Below are 24,182 nucleotides of genomic sequence, written 5' to 3'. Positions count from 1 at the left end.
GCTGCACTTTATTCTCAAAAGCATTTAGGATCTGACATGTTGCATTGTGTAGGTCCACTTTCACTTTTGATGTCAGCCTCCAGGACACTGCATTGTTCCTGTTAACTCAAGGTCCAATGTCCAGCGTTTCCCCCCCTCAGTGGATCACTGAGTTAACTCTATCCGCTGGTGGTGATGATGTGAAATGTGGTTCAAAGCTCTCGAAAAAGCTTTTGAGTAGAACTTGAGTTAAGATTATTTTGTTAATATCTTTTTACGTTTGTTTTGTTGTTTCCGTGAAGCGCAGCTTATCTTTCAGACACACTACAAGCACAATGAAGAAGAGCAGTTTACGTTCTTCCAGCTGACTACAGTAACCAGAAATCATTTCACATGACATCAGGGAATCACACATTTAGCAATTTTATGTATTTTTTTTTGTTTTCGTCTTAACATTTGACTTTGTTTCCTTTGAATGGAGGAAACAAATCATTTGTTCAGGGATGGGAAGGATGCAGTTTATACTGTCTCAATACTGTGAATTTGTACTTGTTTTCCCTTCCGCACAGCAACTCTCAATGAACGTCATCTAAGCTTTAACATAAACCTGTGCCAAAATATCACGGGAGCTTTGCTGTGTAGCAATGACTTTACGCTTCAACTGTATTCAGATGCAAAACTTGTAATGTGTTGTGTATTTGTTGTATGTATCATGTTACAAATAAAGGCACAATAATTGACTACACTGGTATATTCTGCCTTATCCGTCTATCTTATACTATACTGGGACTTTTTTGCTTTATTTTCGACACAATATATGACTTAAAAAAAAATTTGACATACTATACTATGACGTTTTCATGACTTTTTTAATCATACTATACTATGACTTTTGTAACCAGATTATACTTTGACTTTTTTGATATACTATGACTGACTTTTTTTCGACATAATATATTATGGAATTTTAATGACATACTCTACTATGAAGTTTTTTTTTTACTTTTTTCATCATACTATACTATGACTTTTGTGAACATACTATACTTTTGACTTTTTTTCAACGTGTTTTACTATGATTCTTTTCATGACATTTTGGTTTTTGGACATACTCTGCTATGACGTTATGACTTTTTTCAACATACAATTAAGTTTTCATGAGTTTATCAACATACAAAATTACTTTTTTTCGACATGCTATACTATGACTTTTTTCGACATAATATAATATGATTGGTTCTTAATGAAGACTTAAAACAGTCAGGAATATAACGCTTCATTTTCAAAAAAGGATCAATGTTTTCCTAAGACAGCTGGGCATGTTAGTTTTTAACAAACATGACTCAATCAGGCAGTGCATTCTGGGTAGAGTCTTTAGCAGTGGATTAATACACATTTGGTGTGACAGCTGGAAATGTAAGAAAACAGCATCAAATAACTGTCGACGGTTGATCTACAGAAGATCAGAATCTATCCGAAGAAAAACAAAAAGTCAACATAAGTCTTGATTTAGACTTTATTCAAAATGTTGATAAACTTGATACTCTTGATCAATTAGGCGTGAAATAACCAATACTGTAATGATAACAAAAACGTTCACTGAAACAGATGTACTCAAATCTAAATGTGACACATTCAGCGTGACGGGAGACATCCAGTGATTTAAAGGAAGGGTTGCATTTAACAAAAGGTGATGGATCTTTCAGCACCAGCGCTGCGCGGATTGTACGGAATAGCTTTCTTTGTAAGAGCTCCTCACTAGCAGCTAGTTCATTTAGTGGTTTTGGTCCTGAGGACACCGAGGCCTTAGTGCTGGGATAGAGTTGAATTTGGTCCGAAGCCTGAATGCACCTTATTGATAACCGGTATCACCAATATTCCTGCTGCAGTTTGTCTAACGTAGTGGAATGTTTTTGAGTATGTCGAGACATCGTTAACCCTCGTAGACAAAACCCTTTCGTTAGCTGCTAGCCAACAAAGCTTTGTTACTGTGGACGACAAACTGCAGACTTCAGCTTCAAACAGAAACACAATATTTTAAGGGGGAATGTACAGCACCAGTGCATCATGGTATTTACAGTTAACCTTAATTCATAGAAAATGAGTAAATCCAGTGATATCTTAGCTTGCAAACTGCCCCTTTAACAGCTTGATTATTAGTAAGGCTTTTACAGTGTTGTTTGACAGTCAGTGGTCATAAAATACAGAACATGGGACACTTCCCATCCTAAGTCATCACAAGATGCCACAGTGACACACACGTCAGGAAATATATTTACACCGTTTGAGAAGTCATATCTCACTGTAAATGAGCTTTGTTTTGTTCTTATGAACTTCTCAAAAACAGACTGAACTGAGACAGCGATAAAAAGTTGTGCGTGGGGGGGGGGGGGGGGGGGGGGGGGTATGATCATCAGTCAAAAGTAACAAAATGAAGTCAATTTGTTCATCTTTTAGAGCGGGCCCGGGAGTGACCAGTGTGCATCCTGCAGAGTCAGACCGCCACACTCACAAGTTCACAGAGTTGAAACTGTGTCTTCACTCTATTTCACTAAATGTTGCCCTCTAATGTCTAGCAACTAGTATTGAAAGCACACGGTCCGTCTGTAGTATTGCTCTTTGTACACTCAATGTTCTAAACAAGATCCTCCCATGTTGAGCATTAATCTTTTTAATCTGCTGTGTCACTGCAGTTGCAGCCAATCAGCTGTCATCGGGGGAGGATTCGATTATAAATTCATTCATTTGGGGCAGGTTTTCCCCGACATAAACATTGGTGGCTGAAGTGTTCCCCCACTCGGCTGCAGTACAGGAAATATTAACCCCCAAAAAATAATGTTCTATAAATACTTTCAAACACATGAGTACAATAGTCATTTCAACAGTTAAGTGAAACGAATGTTTGCTCTGCAGGTACTTTTCGACCCGCTTCTCGAAAATCTTCAGGACATTCTGGGAGAAGACATACTTGCGTCCCTGCTACGATCCAGTATGTAACCGGTCCCTGGAACACAAACGGTACTGCAGCATCGCTCACTTTTAAAAACAGTCACAAAACAGCATATATGCAATACAAAACCGCTGTCAGCATTAGGCTGATGATGGGATAAAAAGAAATATTTACAAACAAGACATTGTTTTCTTTCGTTCAACATTTTAAGGGTACACGCATGCATGATTCTCAAGTCCAAAAAAAATCTAAAAGCGTGATCGCACAACTTTGAAACTGACATGGAATGTACGTCCTGCTGGTTTCTAAAGGTAAGGTCAAGTCTCTTCATATTAAATTACCTATAAAAATATATATATAAATAAAAAGGTGAGGGTATTGTGTTGCGAAAGCTGCAGCAGCGGTCAACGTTTAGCTGCACCGACAGAACGAAAAAAGGTAACAAAAGGGAGGAAGAGCTGAGCGAACAAAGATGGCCGGTCGAGCATCCGAGTGACCAGAAGAAGAGCTGCCGAGTCAGCGTGCTCTGCTCTGCTCAGGTTTCAGAACTATGTTTGTAAATGTGGGTTCTAGTACGAGTCAAGGCAGCGTGGAAGTCACAGTGGAGACCAAAGATTTGCGACGAGACAAAACTGTTGCAGCGGCGAGGAGTGTCCGTCTCAGCTCGATTCAAGCCGGCTGATAGTGTCGCCTGCGACTCGGCCTGTCAAGTCAGCCGGTCGAGTCGGTTACAAACAGTTGGTCGGAGGAAAGAGGGGATGACCTCATCAAGCTGTTTGAGGAACAGCCGTGTCGGTTCCACCGTATCCTTTCTCTCTGCCAACTCTCTCACATTTACCAGGAAAACTAGTTTATAGCTGGTAACTAATCAAGGCTGTCGGATCTGTAAATGCACGCGACAGCTTACGTGCACGCGCGTATTAATGTTAACAATTAACCGCTGACAAATCTGAAACTTAATTGGAAATATTATGACAGCAGGATAAACAATATGACCCATATGACCGACGTTATTTAAACCTGTAACACTGTAAAACTAAAACAAATGCTGATGCATCATGTTTCAGATGTTCACCCTGTCTGAATCAGCAGCTGGCAGTTTATTTGTATCTCTTTGCCTCCACAAGTCGATGGTTAGTTTCTGCTCTGTGTGCACAAAAGGACATCGCGGGCTCATGAACGCTGCAGCGCGACTAGATCGCAGTCAAGTGCGCCCGCGGCCCCCCGCCCTCTGTTGCACTTGGGCACGAGGTGCCCGCTGTTTTAGTCGCATCGGTGTAAACTCACAGATTTCAGAATATTGCAGACTGGCGCATTGCAAGTATTTGCGAATTTCACATTAACCCGTCGCGAGTCTTTGGTCTGAACTGAATTGAGATGAAGGCGCACATTCTACGACTCCTTTGACACAGGTGTGTCTGCTGGAAGTCTCAGACTTGGTCTGGAACACTGACATCACTATGTTCTAGAACTAAGGCAAAGCTGGGTTCTATATTATAGAACATTTTTTTTTAAAACGGGGGGGAAAAAAGGCAGCCTGGTTCTAAACCCTCCAGGAGTTTTAGGCCAAATATTCTGTCTGAATGTTCAGAAACACTCTTGGTTGTATGGGATGAACTATGACCACAGCAGGTCATTTTTTTTTGAAGGCTCCTAAGAGAGAAACTCTTTCTCCAGCTCAAAAACGGAGGTCCGTCCCGGGGAGCTCTGAATGCGGCAGAGCGGCACAGTGCAGTCCCGTTTCTGGCCCTCCGTGTCCATGTCCAGTAGGGAGCAGCCCGTCCCCACGTCCGAGGACAGCACCACGCTTAGGTTTTGGGCCGTCTTCTCTCCGGAGTAGTGGCCCAGCGAGTAGCTCTTGTTGCGCCCTCGCAGCAGGGCCCAGGTATGTGGCTTGGCCCGGAACGACACTGGCCGTGGTCTGGAGAAGGCCTCCCCACCAGAAGGCTTCTCCGACAGTCCATCCTGCTCTTTTTCATGCTTCTTCTGTGAGGCTGGAGGAGGCAGAGTGGGTGGGCCATTGGCTGGAAACAGATGGGGGGGGAGATAGATTTTTGGAGCATAAGTATTTTTTTTTTTTTAACCGTACACAAGCTTACTTCCCGTACCCCTTTTTTTTGGTGTTACTCACTAATGTGGTTGGTGGTGTATTTCTTTCTGCGTAGACGTGTTCCTGTGTTGTGGTTGCTCTGCTCAGCCGGCTGGCTTTGGGTTTGCGGTGGTGTCTGTGTGTTATTCTGGCCTTCTGTAGCAGCTGCTTCGCCGGGTCTGGACGACTCTGCGAGATGATTGGCAGCCGCGAGCTCAACCTTCCCAGGCCTAGACTGTGACGCGTCCGCCTCAGACTGCGAGAGACACTTGGTGGAGTTGCACTCCATAATGGCCGACATGGAGATGAGATTGACAGGTTGGGTGGCGGTGTGGTTTGATGAGGCCTCGTCTTTGCGGGAGCGACCACCCGGTGGCGAGGTGCTGCGGCGGAAGCGTGTCGCTCGCTGAAACAGGCCCTCCTTCTTCTTCTTTTCCTTCTCCTCGCGCTGGGGCTCGCAATCCTCCCCAGGAGCCGAGTTTTTGAGAGCCTCCCTAATGTCATAACCGAGCACAACGGAAGCCAGCAACGAGCCGCAGCCGTACAGCACGGAGTCGGTCTTGCGGCGAGCCGACGTCCGCTTCAGGCTGTTGGTGGGGGTGCCCTGTGGGGTGGTGGAGGTGGACGAGGTGGATGTGGTGGTGTCTTCTGGGGTCTCTGCTGGGCCACCCTGACCTGCTGCCCCAACCCCAGAATCTCCCGACCCACAATGCCCAGCGGGGCTCTGAGGCTGCTGCTCGTCCCTCCACAGAGGTAGATCGATGTACACCTGGTTGGGGAACTTGAGCTGCTTTGGCTTGGAGCTGCTGTCGGGACATTCCTGGGAGAACGCCTCGTCTTTACCGGCCCCCGCTGAAAACACAGAAGTGGGAATCAGACATTATCAATAAATGAACCAAACCAGCTTTCCCCTTCCTCGTACAAGCATCACCAGATTATTAAGAGTACCTGCCACTTGACAAAAACATACTTAATTGTGTTTGTCTGATAGACGTAAAAGGAAAATAAGGGATATTAAACCTAATTTCAAATCTGACAAGTAAACAAGCACTCAAAAGACTTTAAAACAACATTTATTAGTCACTTCAGAAAACAATTCGGCTCACTTTGTTCAGCAAACAGGGCAGAGAGGGGGACAGACTTTTGGGATTTGACCAGGCTGGTGGACCAGGGGTTACTGCCGTCTGACAGGGGACGCACTCTGAAAACATGAAGTACAAGTTATCGCCATTTGTAGTAGAAAGTGTGTGATACCTTATGTTGTATATTACTGTATAAAACATAGAGGGGAGACGAGGATAACATTAAGATATGAGGATGTGGTTAAGTTGTTTAGGAACAGGAACCAAATGGTCTCCACCCTGAGATCATGATTGGAGAAAATACTAGCTTGTGTTTGTGTGTGTGTGTGTGTGTGTGTACACAATCTACCTCTCAGCAGCAGCAGGTCTTTCTTTGCTCTGTACTGAACTGGGACCCCAGGTTCTTCCTTTCTTCTTGATTCCCTTTTTCACGTCTTCAAACTCTTCTGGCCTGAAGAGGGTGCTACGGCCCCATGTGCGGTTGCTCTCATCTTGGGTAACTGTTAACACAGCGACCAACAAGTGTTACCAAAGACCCAAAACAACTGCAAGAGGGTGTTTGTAAGCGAAACCACAACCCTGACAGAGAATCTGGTGTAGACATGTTAGTAAGATTATTAAAACAGATATTATGCCATCTGTAGAACCCCGGTAATTATCTTTGTCTAAAAATGTTCTTTGTCGTCTCCGTCTCCAAATAGTAGACTACTTAAAAAGTTTAAATATCAAAGAATAACTCATGGGTGTTCTCTCTTAAAAGTTTATTTCAAGGCCATTATACACTGGCTTGATATAAACCTTTAACTATTTTAATAACGGCATTTGATTCAGGAAGATTCAAAGTGACAAACTTTTTCGTACTAGAAAATATCACCAATGTAAATTCATTTCTGAAAGTGAAATCAAAAGACCAAAAGTTGTTATAAAAGCTTCTTATAGCTGTAGGTTAGTCGCTGTGAAGTTGTGAGGGCAACAGACGAGGGCAAAACTAGTAAAAAGTGCAAATTAACAGCACTACCACTTTTTTGTTTACTACTTTATTACTTAATTCAAACCAGATAATATAAGATGACTGGCCCAAGTCTATGGCATAAACCTCATAATAGTTATCAAGAGTACCTGTGAAACAACCAGCAAACCCCCAAAGTCTTGTTAAAAATCAGGAAAACCTCGTCAATCAGCAGATATAATCCCCATTGATGGAAGCTGTTAGGCATCAAACCCTTTCATTAGCCAAACATCACAAGCCGATAGCTTGCCTTTCTTCGTGAGCCCACTCGAGGCTGTGAGCTCGCTGGTCAGATCAACATCCTGTTGGTAAACATACAAACTGTCCCTCTGCATGTGGGACATCACTGAGGAGGGAAACGTACACGTTACCTCCCACCATGAGCTTTACCACACATGTTATGTTCACTTGCTCCTAGCGTACACAAAGGTCAATGTCAGCATAAAAACAATACAATAAATACAAAACGAGGACAACAACACAACTATATCGTGACTTTTGTTTTTATGACTTTTTGGCATGCTGTAATATGAAGTTTTTAATGACACGCATGATAACATTTTTGTTTTAATAAATTGCAATCCAGAGATTCTGAGCAACAATCTGCGCTCTATGTCTGAATATCAGCGTCTACTGGAAATGCTTGAGAGGAATTTGTTCCCGTTATTGCGAGGGCGTCAGTGCGTGACTAACGACATCATCAAACTGTTCAAACAACTGGCTGACTGCTTGTGGCTCTGGAGCTTTCGTTCACGCGGCTCTGGTCATTGTGACACTGTTCCCATGTTCCCGTTCCCAGAGGTGGAGGAGACACACGAAGGAAAACCTGAAAAAACCAACAGACAGAACTTACGCTGGATGGCTCGTAGCCGGGGGATGAGTGTGGGGCTGCTGGGAGGAGAGGAGCTGGTGCTGTGAAGGCTTCGCCTCTTGTCCATGGAAGGCGACGCCTGCACGGTGATCTTATGCTGGAAGTCTGCAAAATGCAACACGCAGATACGGTCATTACAATCTCAGAATAGCAGGCGGGGTCACGATATTGATTCTAAATCAAAAACGGTCACAATGAGCTTTCAATTGCGTCCGTAAAAGTCAAAAGCAGGATTCTGTGACTCTCCCAGTATTATCTTCTCTTCCTCCCCGCCCTCTTGCGTGCGAGAGAAAAGAAAAGCACTTCAAAGACAACACAACGCAGCCTACAGGTAAAAAAAAGCGGCACTTTTTGAGACACCATGGCCGGAGCCGGAGATGACAGAGGAACAACAGAACCCTGAAATCACTACAGTTTGAAGGCTGCAGAAGATTTCGAGACTGGAGCAACCAGTGGAGCCCTATCCTCAAAGTAAAAGGTGAAATGTGGATTCGGAGAATTATGACACCCCTACTCACTAGACATGTTTTGTCAGTGAACATCTCATTAACCCAAAGTTAGGTCTCAGTAACAATTCAGCTCTTTTCACCGCTCACACTAGAAGACCACCAGTTTAAACATGAAACCAAGACAGCTGTTCAGTGTGTTCGCTCACCTGAGGGCAGGCTGATGCGGTTTCCATCCTTCAGTTTGAGGCGGGAACGCTTGAATTTGCCCTTCCTCTTCTTCACGTTGGGCTTGTCTTTGTTGAGCTGGAAGATGAGGATGTTGAGCTCTCTCTCCAGCACGTTGATCTCCCGCTCTGCCAGCTGCTGCTCCCGACGCTTCAGAAGCTCCTCCTGAGACTTCTGCTGGACGGTGGCCCGAGTCAGCTCCTCCTCTCTGGAACGTAGCTCCTGGAGGAACCAGGTGTCGAGATACATATATACTTAAACTGGCAGACAGACTTTAGTTGTTGCCACAAGGTCCTGGGAACACTGACACACCGTCAAGGCTCGAGTGAAGACTGTTTGTTTGTTTTTTTAGACACAATTCTCCCGTAAGACAGAAGAGAATGCATTGCAAGACAAACAGGAATACATCTCATAGTTCCCATAAAACAAGGGAAAAGCTCTTGCAGATAGACAACAATAAGGAGGCAGGAGTGTTAAATAACTCCTTCTATAACAAGTTGGTATCAGGAGATTACTGCCTGCTGTTTCAGGCTGCATTACAAAGCTAACCGGTCCCCGTTTTCTCTTTAATTGCTCTCAGCTGAGTAATAATAATCCTTACTGGATGACTTACATAAAGCAGCTTTACAGTCAAGCCACTTCAGCCACCCACCTAGACACAGATTACTGCGGGACGCTTACAGGAAATCTTGTGAAATTTGCGATGGGAAAATGTGAGACGATGCTCAAAGATTTGTATTTCTTTCTTCTCGTGATTTATGAAAGCTTTACACACCAAACAAACTTTATCGAGCTTTTATGTGATGATGAGTTGGTGCAGGTTCAGTTGAGTGTTTAAGTGATTAATTGGGTACGTGTTAAAATGGGGTTTAACACAACAGTTATAATACATTAATATAAAATACAATAAAAGATATAATTATCAAATAAAAGGCACAGATTAAGTCTCTTAAAACTTTCTAGTATCCGTGTCATTCAGTTCACCAGTCGTTGACTCGGCTCTTTGTGCTGATCCGGCTGTTTCTACAAACACTAATTAACCCCCCTCTTTAAGCCAGCAATGGGAGACTTAAACAGGAAGCAGATTAAGGTTTTAACAAGGGGAAGTACGCTAAAGCACCTCGGCATTAATGACACTTTTTGTCTAACGCTTTAGCTTTTCCACTGAAAGTAACCAATTAAGTCCATAAAAAGCTTCCCCAAGCGATTCTGCATAGTTCGATTAATCTCAATAGTAGATTAGTCAACACGCATCATCGCTGGAAAATAACAAACGTAGAGAACAGTACAAGAAGGACAGAAGGTCGGCTACATAAACTGTTATGTCAGGTTTCTAAGTTCCCACTCTGACCTCGTGTTGAGAGTACGGTGTAATGTCAGTGGCTCCACATATTGATGCTCGTGTTTCATCGCTCTGCTCTACCTTCTCTTTGGTCCTGAGCTCATCAAACATCTCCTGGATCTCCACGCGCCAGTCGTCCTGCATGCTGTGGAAAGAGTCCTGGGGCATGGTGGCCATCACCGCCTCCTCGATGGCCGACAGCTGCTCCAGGATGCAGGAGAAGGAGGGACGCACGTGGGGGTCCTGGTCCCAGCACTCTGGACACACACGTTGAGATTTAAAGATTAGAGATACGTCCACTACCACACATAGTGTAACTAAAACACAAAAGGTACATAACCACTAGCTATAGAACAGGTAGGTTTAACGGTCGTCTCATTTTATTCAGCATTTTAATAATCTAATTCATTTAAAAGCATTTCAATAATCTAATTCATTTAAAAAAGAAATGACTTGCTATTCTTGAAATGCTTTCCTACATCCTGCAGCATTATTATTATGTTGCACACTTACCTTCCATGAGCTTGGCGAAGGGTTCGGGGCACGTCGAGGGGATCGGTAGAGTTAACTTGTTGACTGCCACGCCGTAAGCAACAGCCAGGCCGTCTATCCCACGATACGGCACCTCCCCTGTTAACAGCTCCCACAGCAAGACTCCATAGCTGGTGTTTGACGCACATACAAAGAGAGTTTAAAGAGAGTAAAAGGAAAGTACAGGAGAGAGTAATAATGTTAGACGAATGCGTAAGTAGCAGATCATATTTCGTCATTGGGTCGGGGTCTGGTGTGTGATTTGTCATACCTCCAGACGTCGCTGCCTTTGGAGAAGAGAGACGACTTGATCACCTCGGGGGCCATCCAGGAATAGGTGCCTGCAGCTGACATTTTTGTGGTGTTGTGCCACTCCCTGGCCAGGCCGAAATCTGTGATCTTCAAGGTCTTCTTCCCGATGTCGTCATTCTCAATCGTTTCAAGTAATAAAACTGAGAAGAGAGAGAGAGAGAGAGATACATTAGAGAGCGGCCATAGAAGAGACTGGGAGCGGGAGAGGGCATAACAAGCGCGGAGTGATTGAGAGAAAAGGGGAAAGACAGGGTTGGGATGAAAGTGACAGATGTGAAGGGGGGGGGGGGGGAGAGAAAGACGACGAGTGAAAGAGAAAGGGAGATACAAAGAGCGGGGGCGGGGGACAGCGAGAGAGAAATACGGCCGTGCAGGTGAGGAGATGATAGTCGATATTCAACAGGGCCAACGGAGGTATGCAGGTAATTTATTACTGTAGGAACAGAAGGCTGACAGCGCCACAAAGCACCTGTCCTCAGGTCCTAAAACTGTTTAACACATGAAAGACAGACAGAGCCCTCCAAACCTGCCTGTAACACGACACCCGGCCCGAGAGCCACAGCGAAGCCACAACCCACCGACGTGTGAAGTCAAGTTTATTCACCCATTTGTGTTATTTACCCCCAAATGTTCTTATACACACAGATGCTTTTAACTTTGAACCAGTTTCAACTCAGTGAGATACACGTTACTCCAATTCCAGTTAGTCATCATACAACTAAAATTAAGTTTGTTACTCAATTCAATGCAAGAAAATAAAGAATTTTCTGTATTTTCTTTGCACAAAAAGAAAATAAATCAGAGTATAATGCCTATAACTTAGAAATATACTAAAATGTGTAAGACATATTGGTAAAATGTAGGGATGCAATTAACAATCATTTTTAATATTGATTATTGGAGTTTCTGCTGATAATTGTTATTCTGATTAATCGATTAATTGTAAAAATAATGGAAAAAAATAGTGAAAAATGTCCCAAGGTGACGTCTTCAAATGTCTTGTTTTATACGACCAACAGTCCAAAACTTAAAATACTTAAAATGAATTATAACAATAAACAGCAAATTCTCCAAATAGTGAAGATAAAACTAAGGAATGTTTATCTTTCCTTAAAAAAAAAAGAAAGAAATGACAGACAATCGATTATTAAATTAGTTCCAGATCCATTTTCTGTTCATCGACTGATCGATTGTTTCAGCTGAAGCTAAACGGACACATCCGAGTGAAAACTATAGAAATGTAACCGAGAGAATTAGAGTGAAACGCACAAAAATAGCATCAAACACACGTAAGTAAGTCATTTTCAGTTCAGCAGAGCAAACAGGAGTTAACACGAATACACGCAGGAGTCAACAAGACGTTTAAGCTTTTACCTACTCGCTATGTGCCGACTAATATTCCTGTTATCTCCCTGACAAGAACAAGCAGCCAAAGCCAACACTCTTTGATCCTCTTGGTATTATTTTCAAAATGTGTTTGTTTTGCCTCTGCCAAGATCTCCTCACATTACAAACTGTCCCATTTCATTATTTACATGCAGTCCGAACACAAGTCAGAGTTAACTTGTCCCATCAGCTGCTTCTACAGAAACTTAAACTTGAGAGTCTAAATGCGAGACTGCGAGAAACCTGGGTGTGACCCTGGATGACCGACTGTCGTTCTCAGCAAACATTGCATCGGTTACACGCTCCTGCAGATTCCTGCTCTACAACATCAGGAGGATTCGCCCCTTCCTCACTGATGAGACGGCACAGGTGCTAATCCAGGCTCTTGTCATCTCCCGCCTGGACTACTGCAACTCACTACTTGCCGGAGCCCCGGCGTCGGCCACCAGACCTCTGGAGCTTGTACAGAATGCTGCAGCTCGCCTGGTGTTCAATCGCCCCAAGTTCTCCCACACAACTTGCCTTCTCCGTTCTCTACACTGGCTACCTCTAAGAGCCCGCATCCAGTTTAAGACTCTGGTGCTAGCCTACAGGGCAGTGAAAGGAACAGCTCCTTCCTATCTCCAGGCCATGGTCAAGCCCTACACCCCGGCCCGACCACTTCGCTCTGCTGCCTCGGGGCGACTGGTTGCCCCGTCGCTCAGAGGTCCCTGCGGCCGATCGACCCGGTCGCGGCTGTTTTCTGTCCTGGCCCCACAGTGGTGGAATGAACTCCCCACTGACGTCAGGACGTCAGAGTCGCTGCCCATCTTTCGGCGCAGGCTGAAAACTCACCTCTTCAAGAAGGCCTACCCTGAGCCTTCCGCTTAGCACTTCCTTAGCATCTATTGTATTCATACTAGCTTATTGCACTTATTGTTTTTATGTTAGTTTGTGGCACTTATTGCATTCGTTTGTTTCTGCACTGTACGTTGGCTCTGGCTTATGCTCTTAGATGCTTGTTTGAGGAAAGGAGATGCACTTATTACTTCTGGTGACTAGTTCTCTCGAAAACCGATGTTGAATACACTTATTGTAAGTCGCTTTGGATAAAAGCGTCTGCTAAATGACTGTAATGTAATGTAAATGTCCCTTAAAGTGGTTCGACAGAGGCACTTAGGTGTTAGGATAAACAAAACACCGGAGTGTACTGCTGACACATAAACTCTCTGCTAATATTGCCATGGGAAGCTAACACCTACTGTATCAAAAAGACTGCTCAGTTTGAAGGCTACTTGTTCACAGCTGTCAACAACTTCCTCACTTGAACGGAGTAGCTGCACAGCGTTGGCTGTTTATCTCACTGACCTTGGACTTCCTCAATCCAACAGTGCCAAACTAAAATCTGCCAAAACTTTACGTGCACACACACACACACCCACACCCACGAAGCTATATTACATTTACGTGCTTTTAACCATCTGAGATGGTACGGTTTACCTACAATACGCATAGTGATCTACTGACTTTAAGAACAGATCTTCATAAAACTCAGACTCTACTGAAAATCTGTGTGTGTGGAAAAACTAAAACAAATTAAAACAAATTACTTTCTTATGTAGAGCTATGCCCACTCCCATAACTGGCCATAAATTCTGCACTTTTTCAGTGTTATACTGATATCAAATACTTATATACTTACTGTGTAGAAGTGATTCATAAATAAGACTTTAACTACACATCCTAACTTTCAAGTGAAGATGTTCATACACGCATTCTAATCGAGACTAAAGTTAATTTAATCATAATTGTTTGCATAATAAGGTTTATGAAATGTGTTTAAGAAGCAACCAGAGCTGAAAAGATTTGTTGATTAATTTGTTGGTTTATTGACAGAAAACTAACGTTATCAAAAGAATGTAACGGTTTTGACGTTATGCCAAGTAGGTCAATGTTTTGTGCTACAGAGACGTGTACCGCCGACCAGCAGGATCCGGCCCGTACTCTCTAATCATACTAGTTCTTCGAGAGGCGAAAGTGAGTAACGGCAGCGCTGCTCTGCCCTCAGTCCAGAGAATAATACATAATACATCCATGATCCGTGTATGTTTTGATTGCTTATTGGATTAAATCCAAAAGTAGGACAAACGAGAACACAACTTGCACTCTTGCCTCATACTTGCTGCTTCGCCTGCAGTAGAGCGTGCGGCGAGTTAGCGGTTAACTTCAGCCAACGCAAACCCGAGCACAAAGGGTCTGACCCCGGCAGACGGCCCCCGAAAGCAAACTTTCTGTTTCTGCCGTTACACGTGTTGGACTGAGCTCAACTATCAAAACTGTCAAAGCGTACAAGGACCATACACAAAGATGGCTAACGTAACGCAACCAGTTTGGTCCAATTTTGCTCATTTTCTTTTAATGAGCCCAGTAGTAGAGGTGAACGCACCCTACTTCTCTGGAGCAGGTGGCATTGCACGTTGTTTTTCCAGCTTCTAAACGATGAGGATTTGTCGTTTGTCTTTGTTTTATGTGATGCAAAACTAAACATACTTCGGTGTCTTATGATTGTCAGACAAAACAAGCAATTTGACGATGTTAACTTAGATTTCGGAAGCTTTCGTTATCCTATGGCAGTTTATAGACCAAACAATCGATTGCCAATTAACAAATATGAATGATTTACTTGCAGCCCCGGATGCAACACAACACAAGTCTACTATTTCACACAGCTAATACATTGTGCTGCCTCACTATACTGTATATTGTCTCAACTGCATTCCACTACAACAGAAAAGCAACTATTTCACGTGACCCATCATCTCAATGAACACAGACTGCAGTGTGACTCCTGTGGGTCTCCACTGATAACAGGGGTATTGGTGCCATTACTGGCCGTAGGCACGGAGGGGATCCTCTACCCGGGCTGCAACAATAGGAATTCCATTACAAACAGGTTTCACTAGACCAATGATATACTCCTACTTCCTGTTGTCACGCTCCCTCTCTCAGTGATTCCATAGATTCCTCCCAGCAGGCTCTGTAGGTTTATAATGACTTACGATGGGTTAGTTACACAACCCAGAAGAACAGTGGTTTTGGGATAGCCCCTGCTGCATTGATTGGCTGATAGAATATCATGCCAAATACTTTCTTTGTAGCGCCGTGATACTTCAGTGTCAGCCCTCTAGAAATGTCTGCTAAAAGACCCAACTCCCGTCTACATGACTCCATGCTGCTACAAAAACACCTTTAAACCTCAGTCGGCAGACAAAATAGGCAACTGAAGCTGCAACTAAGAATTACTTACAATATTGGTTAACCTGCCATTTATTTTCTCAATAATCATTGATTATAAAAAGCCCAAGGTCTTAAGACTAAAGCCTTCGTTCGAGCTACTTAGTGTTTCATTGTAGAAACATCCCGAGACAACACTGACATCCATTATTAACTTTCGCTGTTTAAGCTAGAATATTAGTAGCAGGTTATTCTTTAAACGTGTCACTGGTTTCAGACGATTTCTACATTTTACTTCTGTATCAAAACAATTCAACTATGTCTACCTGTGATTTGAATACTCAAACGGTCTCAAATAGACCAACTAGCCTTGTAACAAATACATGGATTTGCATTCAAAAAGCAGAACAAAATGTTCTGGTTGACTTCTATTTCGGGTAATCCTAAAAGTCAAGCCCGAGGCCGAACCCCACCCTAAAGTTAGCACATTTTAAAGCCTTCACCGTTGTGCTGTTGCACAAAATCAGGCTGTGGCTAGTCAGTCTTGGGTATTGTTTGGAGGACATGTTGAACAATTGGAGGAGGGGTATTGATAAGCTAATTATTGTTTGTGCATCTCATGTTTTGAATTACGTCTATATATATAAAATAGCCAGAGGTTATGGCAAATGCATTGACATCCTTTCAATGTGCTGGTATACTAGAGACATGTGGGCAAAGTAATCTAACCACTAAATTCAGAAGAAATGGAATAAAAGGATTCCAATACTTAGAAGAGGGCCAATGCTTATGTTAGGTATAAAGACTCTGCTTACAGTAAACTATTGTTCATATTAATACATGTTGCTGTGTAGTCTATTATGTCATCATCACTGTTAGATTGTTGTCATTAGATTTGCCAGTTGCATAAACTACAGGTGATGTGTGAAACCGGTTTGGTGTGAAGGAATTAGAGGTTCTAATTCCCGTTTACTTTCAGTCTGATTTAAAATCTATTTTTTATTGTGAATTGCAAAAATGTCTTGAGATACTTTGCAATCACCGTCCTATTAACCCGTCACGTCGGAGAGACGTTCTATCTCAGTGTGTTCTTTTCCCTCATTCTATATTGTCTTACTCTTTTGACAGGAAACTGTTTTGAAGTGTAACGCAATCGGAGATGTATATGCCCCGAAGGCAGACCCCACCCTCAGTCCAACCCCCCCCATTTGGTTCCCTTTTCCAACAGGAGATCTGGAGGCAGACCCATCCTTCAGGGTGGAGCAGTGGGCAGATCAGAAGCAGAGCTGCTGCCTTCAAAGCAGCTCCCACGCATCTTCCCATTGCCTTTTACCCCTCAAGGTACAAAACAAAAGAAAGACACTTTTTTTGGGCAAACGTGACCCTTTCTTCTGTCTTCAACAAACTCAAATATCTCAAGTTTAACTCCCTGACACTCTGCAGCAGTTGAAATTTCACAAAATTTAAAACTAAAAGCCATTTTTAGAACGTTTTGGAATACTCGGCACATTTGCAGTATCCACATTAAATAGTCTTAGATTGGGTTAATTTGTGTGTTAAGTGCTTTCCCTGTATTAAAGAAAAAGTAGCTAAATCCATACCTAAAGTATTCCACATATATCAAACATCTATATGCACATCCAAGAAGAGCAATTAGTGTTGAGCAATGAATTTGCAAACAACCACGAAGCCAGTTACGTTTCTTAATGTCTTTGTCTGTCTTGTCTCGTCTAAAACTGTTCTCCAATATGATACAACTCGTAAAAACAAACTTTGAAATAGTTTACTCATCCACCACTATAGGGGTTTCAAATTAAACATCATCTAAGCAGAATCCTGAGGCTTCACGGTTGCTGTAGAAATTGTGAGTGCAGCCTCCTAACTTGCAGTGGCAGTATTTTCGTAACTGTGCCAACAGACTTCAGAGGGCTTCCTGTAGTAAGCAGAAACAAGGCAGCGAAACATTCCCCGACTGGTCCGTCTCTACCGGCTGAAATGAGAGTGCCCCCAGGCATTCTGGTTGATGGGAAAAGGATCAGGGCTAATGGCTGGCTAAAGCCATCTATCATGGTCACGTCTCTCCGGGGCCACTTGCTCTTTGTCTGTCCTCTTCCTCTCCTGGTTTGCGTGTTTAGGCTGGAATTAACCCATAACTAGGCTGGTTAAAACATGACGCATGTTAGTGTACCAGCCAGTATCTTCTGCTGTGTTAGCGTCTATCAATGTGCTAAGGAGCTATGAAGGGGATTGGTTGATTCGGGGGAAAAGCAGCTCTGCTCAGCTGTGGGCCCTTTTCCTTTTCACCCTGCCCTCCCAACAATAGGTGCAGTCAGGGAGAGGTCATAAAAAACACAGTGAAAGCATCTCCACTCCTCCTCTCTCCCCTCTGCCCATTCTCCCGTCAGAGAGAAGACAGGCAGTAACTGTCTGTGTCACCGGGGGTAATTGTGGGAAGCCTGAGAAAAGCTGCCCTGCAACACCTCGTCGAGCTTTAGCGACTTCTCCTCTTAGATTCTACTTCTGACAGAAGAATTACAAAAATGAGAATGAAATTCAAGTGTAACTTCTCCCGTGGTGAGCTTGTTATGACCCGAAAATCAGGTCTCTTTTGCAAATGCTGTTCCCACAGAAGTAAGATTGTTAAAACAAATTTATAGATCAACGGTTATGTCGAGTGTTTTCATACCCAACGGTGCAGCAGCGGGAAGACATGGAAGATGCATGGAAATAAGATAGCACTGGTATTGAACTGGTAGTCCGTGTCTCTGAATTGGGTTTGAGGACTGATAGTGTGATAGTTGCATCCCTAATTTCTATCTTTGCAATGCATATTTTTTAATTTCAAAAAAGGAGCAAAATCATGGCTGTGTGAAAACAATGAAACCACCACACCAACCAAAATATCATTCATTCCAGTCTGGGTCATTTTTATCAGCCAATTCAAATTACAACTGTTGCTTAAAAGCGATTTGACAACTAATGCGACGGGTTAAGAAGACTGATTCATCCCAACAACCCTCCTATATATATTTGGACTTAAACCTTAACTTTGTGCAGTGTACTACACACACAGAGATGGAAACGGGTGCAGTTGTCATCTACAGAGGCCGAACAACTTTCCCTGGTTGCTGCAACAAATAGGTCATAGTATCCTGTATTTACTTCAGTGTTCTGACATAAAAGGAAATCCTTTTTGTGATTCTAGGACTTTTGGACTACAGATCTACAGACTGATGTGTGAGTGAATAAAGACAAAGAGGAGGAGCAGGAGGGAGGGGAACACAGAGGCAGCGCGGTGATGAAGTCTAACAATAGCTTCAGATTGATGGGAGAATGCTGTTGCACACGCTCCAAACTGAGCTCAATCAGTTTCAGTTGCGTTCAAGCTCACATTCCTGGCATACTACCGCTCGCATCGAGATGCGAAACTCAAAAGTTAACGTGGACTATGCATGCTGGCTCAGGGCCAGGTTTCAGTGGGATTTTTTTTTGCTCTATGAAAGCTTCCACTCCTAGCTTTAGGGAGAGTTTGACTCAAAATTCTGAGATGGGAAAGGAAGGATCAAGACTAGATGAACAATAAATGTCTCCTACTAACCTCATAACGTATGTATACACACACACACACCATAGGACTCTGCTGACATGTGGTATTTAAGGGCATATTTCTTCAGTACAATGGAAGAATATTGCAAGTGTAGTGTATTTTTCTGAGCTTTAAATTGTGCAATCACAACTCTGAGCATGCACAGTGACGTCTGCCTGACATGGAGCCACATGAATTACAATGCTAGGCTAGTTATTTCAGAACTAGTCATATTGCCCACACTTATTTTAATGAACACAACAATACAACAGTATTAGTAAACAGTAGTTTATAGATGATAATGGAAGGCTGCAGCTATACAGACAATACTTAGAGAGAGAGAGAGAGACAGAGAGACAGAGACAGAGAGACAGACAGAGAGAGAAAGAGAGACGGAGCAGAAAGAGAGACAGACAGAGAGAGAAAGAAACAAGAGAGAGAAGGTAAGTAAGGAGAAAAATAACGAAGCAAGAAGGGAAACCCCCTCAGTTTGTGGCAATAAAAGAGTACCGCTGCTCTCTGGGAGATTAAATATGAAGTGAACAAAACAAAACGAGGGCTTTGAGACCCTCCGAGTCCTAGCCATTCTTCTGGCCACAGTAGCCTAGCAACCGCTGCTTGACCAGTCCATTGTGCAAACGTATGTTAAGCTTTTATCCCTCATTAGCAACATTCCTCCCTGCAGGCCGGGATTTTACAGATTAGGTTGAAAAACACAAAAGGAGATTGGACAAATCTTGCTGACTTCCAACATATTACTTTACAGGCTAATCATTGATCAAATAGCTGCATGTTTGTCTGTGTGCAGCATGTGTACACGGTGGTAAATGGAGGTCCGAGTAGTGGAGTGAAAGGTGGAAAAGTCTAGTTGTGTACCTGTCTGTGCCCTGGTTTAGGAGTGAACTAGCTCGAGCCACACCAACAGACATTCAGCTAATTAACTATTAAATACGTGACAGATTGTAACACGTATTTTTACCCGCCCGCGTGGATAATTCTCACTCCTATTATCCTCGTATAGCCGACGCACACCCAACGCCAACACAAACAACCCTCCCCAGCAGATGCAACAAGTTCTCTTTAGCTGCCATATTCTCTGGGTTTTTGCTGTGAAAACAACCCACCTCTCCTGCACATAAACACACACAGGGTGCCGTGTGTGTTTATGTGCAGGAGAGTATTTTGTGAACTCACTGCACTGTCTCAAAGCGAACACGTACAGCTTCCTCCATTCTCTCTTTATTTAGATAAGACAGTATATTGAACACAGATGTTCAGACTTCTGACCCCGGGACGAGCAACTGTACCTGCTTACTAGTAACAGCGCTGGTAGAGTTCCTTTCTTGGTCTCATTTTGGGGTTAACAGCGTAGCAGTGGGCTCTGGTTTCAGTGGAAATCAAGAATGAATCCAGAAAAACTGACGTTCAACTAGTCATTCAGGTAAAATGCTCCAACTATGCAATCAGCACACACATATAGAGAGAATGGTCTCTCATAAGCTTAATTTAAAATGTTGCCTCTTTACTTAAAGCTTATCTCTATATATGTCACAGTGGAGTGGCAGGACAAACACACTGACTTGTGTTCGCAGCTCTGTGTCTGTTCGGGGGAGTTTGTTTGTGTATGTTCACCAAACATCCGATTAGCTTAAATAGTCGAGATGGCAGTTAAATCCTCTCTCTCCATCTGCCTTACAATTAACACACATCTTTCAACTAAAATAAGGTCGGGCTCGTCTACACTGTCCGGGGGCACCGTATGCACATTAACATCTCCAGACACAATGGCTGATTGTCCACATTCAGAATGAGAGTTTAATCTAAGAGAGCGAATGCATTTTAGTGGTATGTGTACTCACTGTATTGGGTCTGGAAGGAGATTTATCGACCATTTACTTTTACTATTTATTGTGAATATACTGCAAGTGAACAGTAAAATTAGTTAGGAGGGTTAGATGCTTTCAAAATGTGTCAAAATGAGATATGCAGGCATCACACCAAAGTTTCACCCCACATGGCCCCGAGGATGATCAGTGTCTGATCACAAAGGAAGAAATAGTGTTTGGAGTCGTGTTACACACATAAACACACCTGAGTTGAAGTGGGTAGCCTCAGACTCTTCCTCTCATTGAGTCCTGTCCATTCATTATTCAGTCCTGGGAAACTAAAGTGAGCTGGCTGGTTGTCAATTACCCGTCCATGAAGGAACGAGCACAGCACCAGCTTCTAACTACAGGACCCTACTCAAGAGTCAGACCTGCTGAGGCTGAATACTCGTCTATTTTACAACACCTGCAGCCATTGTGAAACCTCTACAGTTCACTACTACATTCCCTGATGAATAAACAAACATTCCTTCACCACATAAAACCCTGACGTGAATAGTTTCCTTCTTTTTTTACCCCGTGACCTCCGACATTAGCTCTGGTTGGTCAGGAACATGGCCTGACAGTGTGGACCGAGTGTGTCTGGTTATGTCTTTGGTAAATCACTGACTGTATTTGAACAACATTTCAGATGGGATTGGAGAGAGGGGGCTGGGAAAGTGTGTGTTTTAAAGGATGAAGAGGGTGAGTGGAGAGGGGTGGGGTGGGGTTGGGGGGCAGTCCAGCTGAGCAAACTCTTTATTTCACATCCTCTTGATGGTATCCCCCACCACTTCATACAGCCACAGACCATTTACACCTCTTTAAATCCACCCAGAGGAAAGGGCAGCATTGCAACAGGGGTGTTGTGGAAATATGTGTGAATTTTCAGTTTTCAGCAACCTCAATTTAGGCTGTAATGACAAAACTATGTTTTCCTAATAACCTACAATGCCCCATGTCATTAATGACATTAAACAATTACTATATGTGCGACATGTGTATATGTCTGGAGCAGATAGGTCTTAAAATAATTGCCAAAATGCTACAAAGTTACTCAAGCAAACCGGAAATGCTACCAACACTTAACTATAAATAACTAAAGGTGGATGGGCTGCATGTGCAACAGGTGGATGGTTCCCTCACGAGGACTTTCTCCTAAAGTTGGGTTATTTGGCTTAATGTATCTGTCTCAAACACACACACACACACACACACACACACACACACACACACACACACTTCAATCTTTGCTTACTGTTGCTAGACTTCAGGTCACGGTGGATAATGGGTACCACGGCCTCCTCGTGCAGATAGAGCATCCCGCGTGCAATCTGCACGGCCCAGTTGACCAGGATGTGTGGAGGGATGCGCCTTCCGGTCAACGCCCGGTTCAGTGTCCCGCCTCGGGCGTACTCCATGACCAGGCACAGGTTGGGCTCCTCCAGACACACTCCCTCCAGTTTGATAATGTTTGGGTGCTGCAGCATGGAGAAAAGTTTCGCTTCTTGTTTAACACCGCCGGCGGTGGCTGTTATGTCCTCGTCCGGGTCTTGCCGAGCAGCCTTCACGGCTACCTCTTGATCTTTCCATGTGCCCCGATACACTTTGCCAAATCCACCCACGCCTATGATCTCCTCGAGCACCAGTTCACTGAAGGGAATCTGCGAAGGGGGGGTCGGGACGTGCTCTCGTGCCCCCGCAGACCCACTCGTGGCAGGGAGACGGTAAATAGCGGGCTGGTAGGTGACATAGTTCGAGGGGAAAATCCCGACCCGGTGGTTGATTTTACCCGTCCACCATCCCTCGTCCCCGGAGATCGTTGCGTCTTTGGACAGCACCTCCACCACGTCCCCTCGCCTGAGGCTGAGCTCATCCTCGCCACTGGCCTCGTAGTCATACGCGGCTGTCCACAGAGACCGAGTGGGGCACAACGGAGCAGAGTGAGCACACGGCCGAGCTGTGGGGGAGTCTGTCCGAGCTGTGGGAGAGTCTGTCCGAGCTGTGGGGGAGTCTGTCCGAGCTGTGGGGGAGTCTGTCCAGACGCACGGCCGCCCTTCACCGTTTGGGAAAGCGGCCTGCGAGACATCCATTTCTCGGTGTCCGTAGCGGCACCATATAGGGTGCAGCAGAGCTTTTTTAGAACAAAATGAAAAACTTTAAAACTTGTTTGAAATCCTCATGCTGTCACGCCAACAGAGGGGCATTCCCTGCGCGCAGCCCCACGCGAAGGGACCAAAACCGTCCGTGTCCAAAGTCCCGTGGGAGCGCGAGAGAGCGTCCACGACCTGCAACGTTATCCACGTCGCCACTCCGGTACAAGTGGATGAGGGTAAATTACTCGCTAGCGAGGTGTGCTGGCTACTGTTAGCCAAAAATACTTTTTTTAAAGCTAATGTCACCACTCTACGGGTTCACGGTTAAATAGCAACACGCAGTTTTTAAACTACCACTTCATATATATCTCAAAAAAATCTCTGCCACGAGAGAGAAACTGGTCCACAACATAGTCCTTCTGCTTTATGCTAATGCGAGCAAGCTAAAGTTAGCTCTCCAACCAAGTTTCCCGCAGGTGCCGCAAAGAGATGCACCTGCACGGTCCACTCCGACCGGGTAAAGTGAGACTCCGAGGGACAGGTTTCTCTTACGAAGACGCGCGTAACGCTCATCTAGACACCAAATCCCGAGACGTTGGGTTTACTTTCACGCCTGTGGGACTTTTAACGTGGAATGTTCTACTGCATTGGCTAGCGGGTTAGCTTAGCATAGGTCAGCCTACTGACTAGTAAGGCAGAAAAGTTGCTTCTTTTTTTCCAGTTTGAGATCGGTCATTCCCAAGTGAGTTTCTCCTTCGTGGACGAGACGAAAAAGCCGACGGTTTAACACTCAGAAAGCACGTCAAACATCCTGGAGTTCCAACGTAAGAATGCGGGAGTAAAAAAAACTATTACAAAGTCGGTCAACTTTAATCAAAACAACACCCCCATCGCCGCTCTCTCCAGTCGAAGTCGGACCCAGCAGTGAGCTGCGAGAAGGACCTGCGGGACGCTGCCGCTGCTCTCGCTGCTGGCTGTGGGGCCCTCCGATTGGTGGATTAGGTGACACGTGACCGTCGCAGCAGTAAGGGGGGAGGAGGAGGAGGAGGAGGGAGGAGCTACTATAGGAATGTGTGAGGAGTGCGCGCCTTCAGGGAAATTATGGGAATAGTAGAGCATATACAAAGACACACACACAACACACACCGCTCCCTAAACACCAGCCATGTGAACATAAAAGTAATGTTAAAGTGAAAA

The 24,182-nt window shown here is 44.1% G+C and overlaps 1 protein-coding gene across 1 annotated transcript; it reads right to left on the bottom strand.

Moving 5' to 3' along the window:
• Window positions 1-1,481: 1,481 nt before the first annotated feature.
• Window positions 1,482-23,891, bottom strand: map3k21 (mitogen-activated protein kinase kinase kinase 21). Its single transcript, XM_076075909.1, has 10 exons — window positions 22,148-23,891; window positions 10,799-10,979; window positions 10,510-10,658; window positions 10,078-10,253; window positions 8,636-8,876; window positions 7,963-8,085; window positions 6,450-6,600; window positions 6,125-6,219; window positions 5,061-5,870; window positions 1,482-4,953 (listed from the first exon to the last, which is right to left on the bottom strand). The coding sequence occupies exons 1-10, from the start codon at window positions 22,980-22,982 to the stop codon at window positions 4,583-4,585; spliced, it is 3,132 nt and encodes a 1,043-aa protein (XP_075932024.1). The 5' UTR covers window positions 22,983-23,891; the 3' UTR covers window positions 1,482-4,582.
• Window positions 23,892-24,182: the final 291 nt, after the last annotated feature.

The sequence above is a fragment of the Anarhichas minor genome, unplaced genomic scaffold, assembly GCF_050575085.1.
Source record: "Anarhichas minor isolate MPS153535 unplaced genomic scaffold, ASM5057508v1 ptg000054l, whole genome shotgun sequence".
Lineage (NCBI taxonomy): Eukaryota > Metazoa > Chordata > Actinopteri > Perciformes > Anarhichadidae > Anarhichas > Anarhichas minor.
This window is presented reverse-complemented; position numbering and strand designations above follow the sequence as displayed.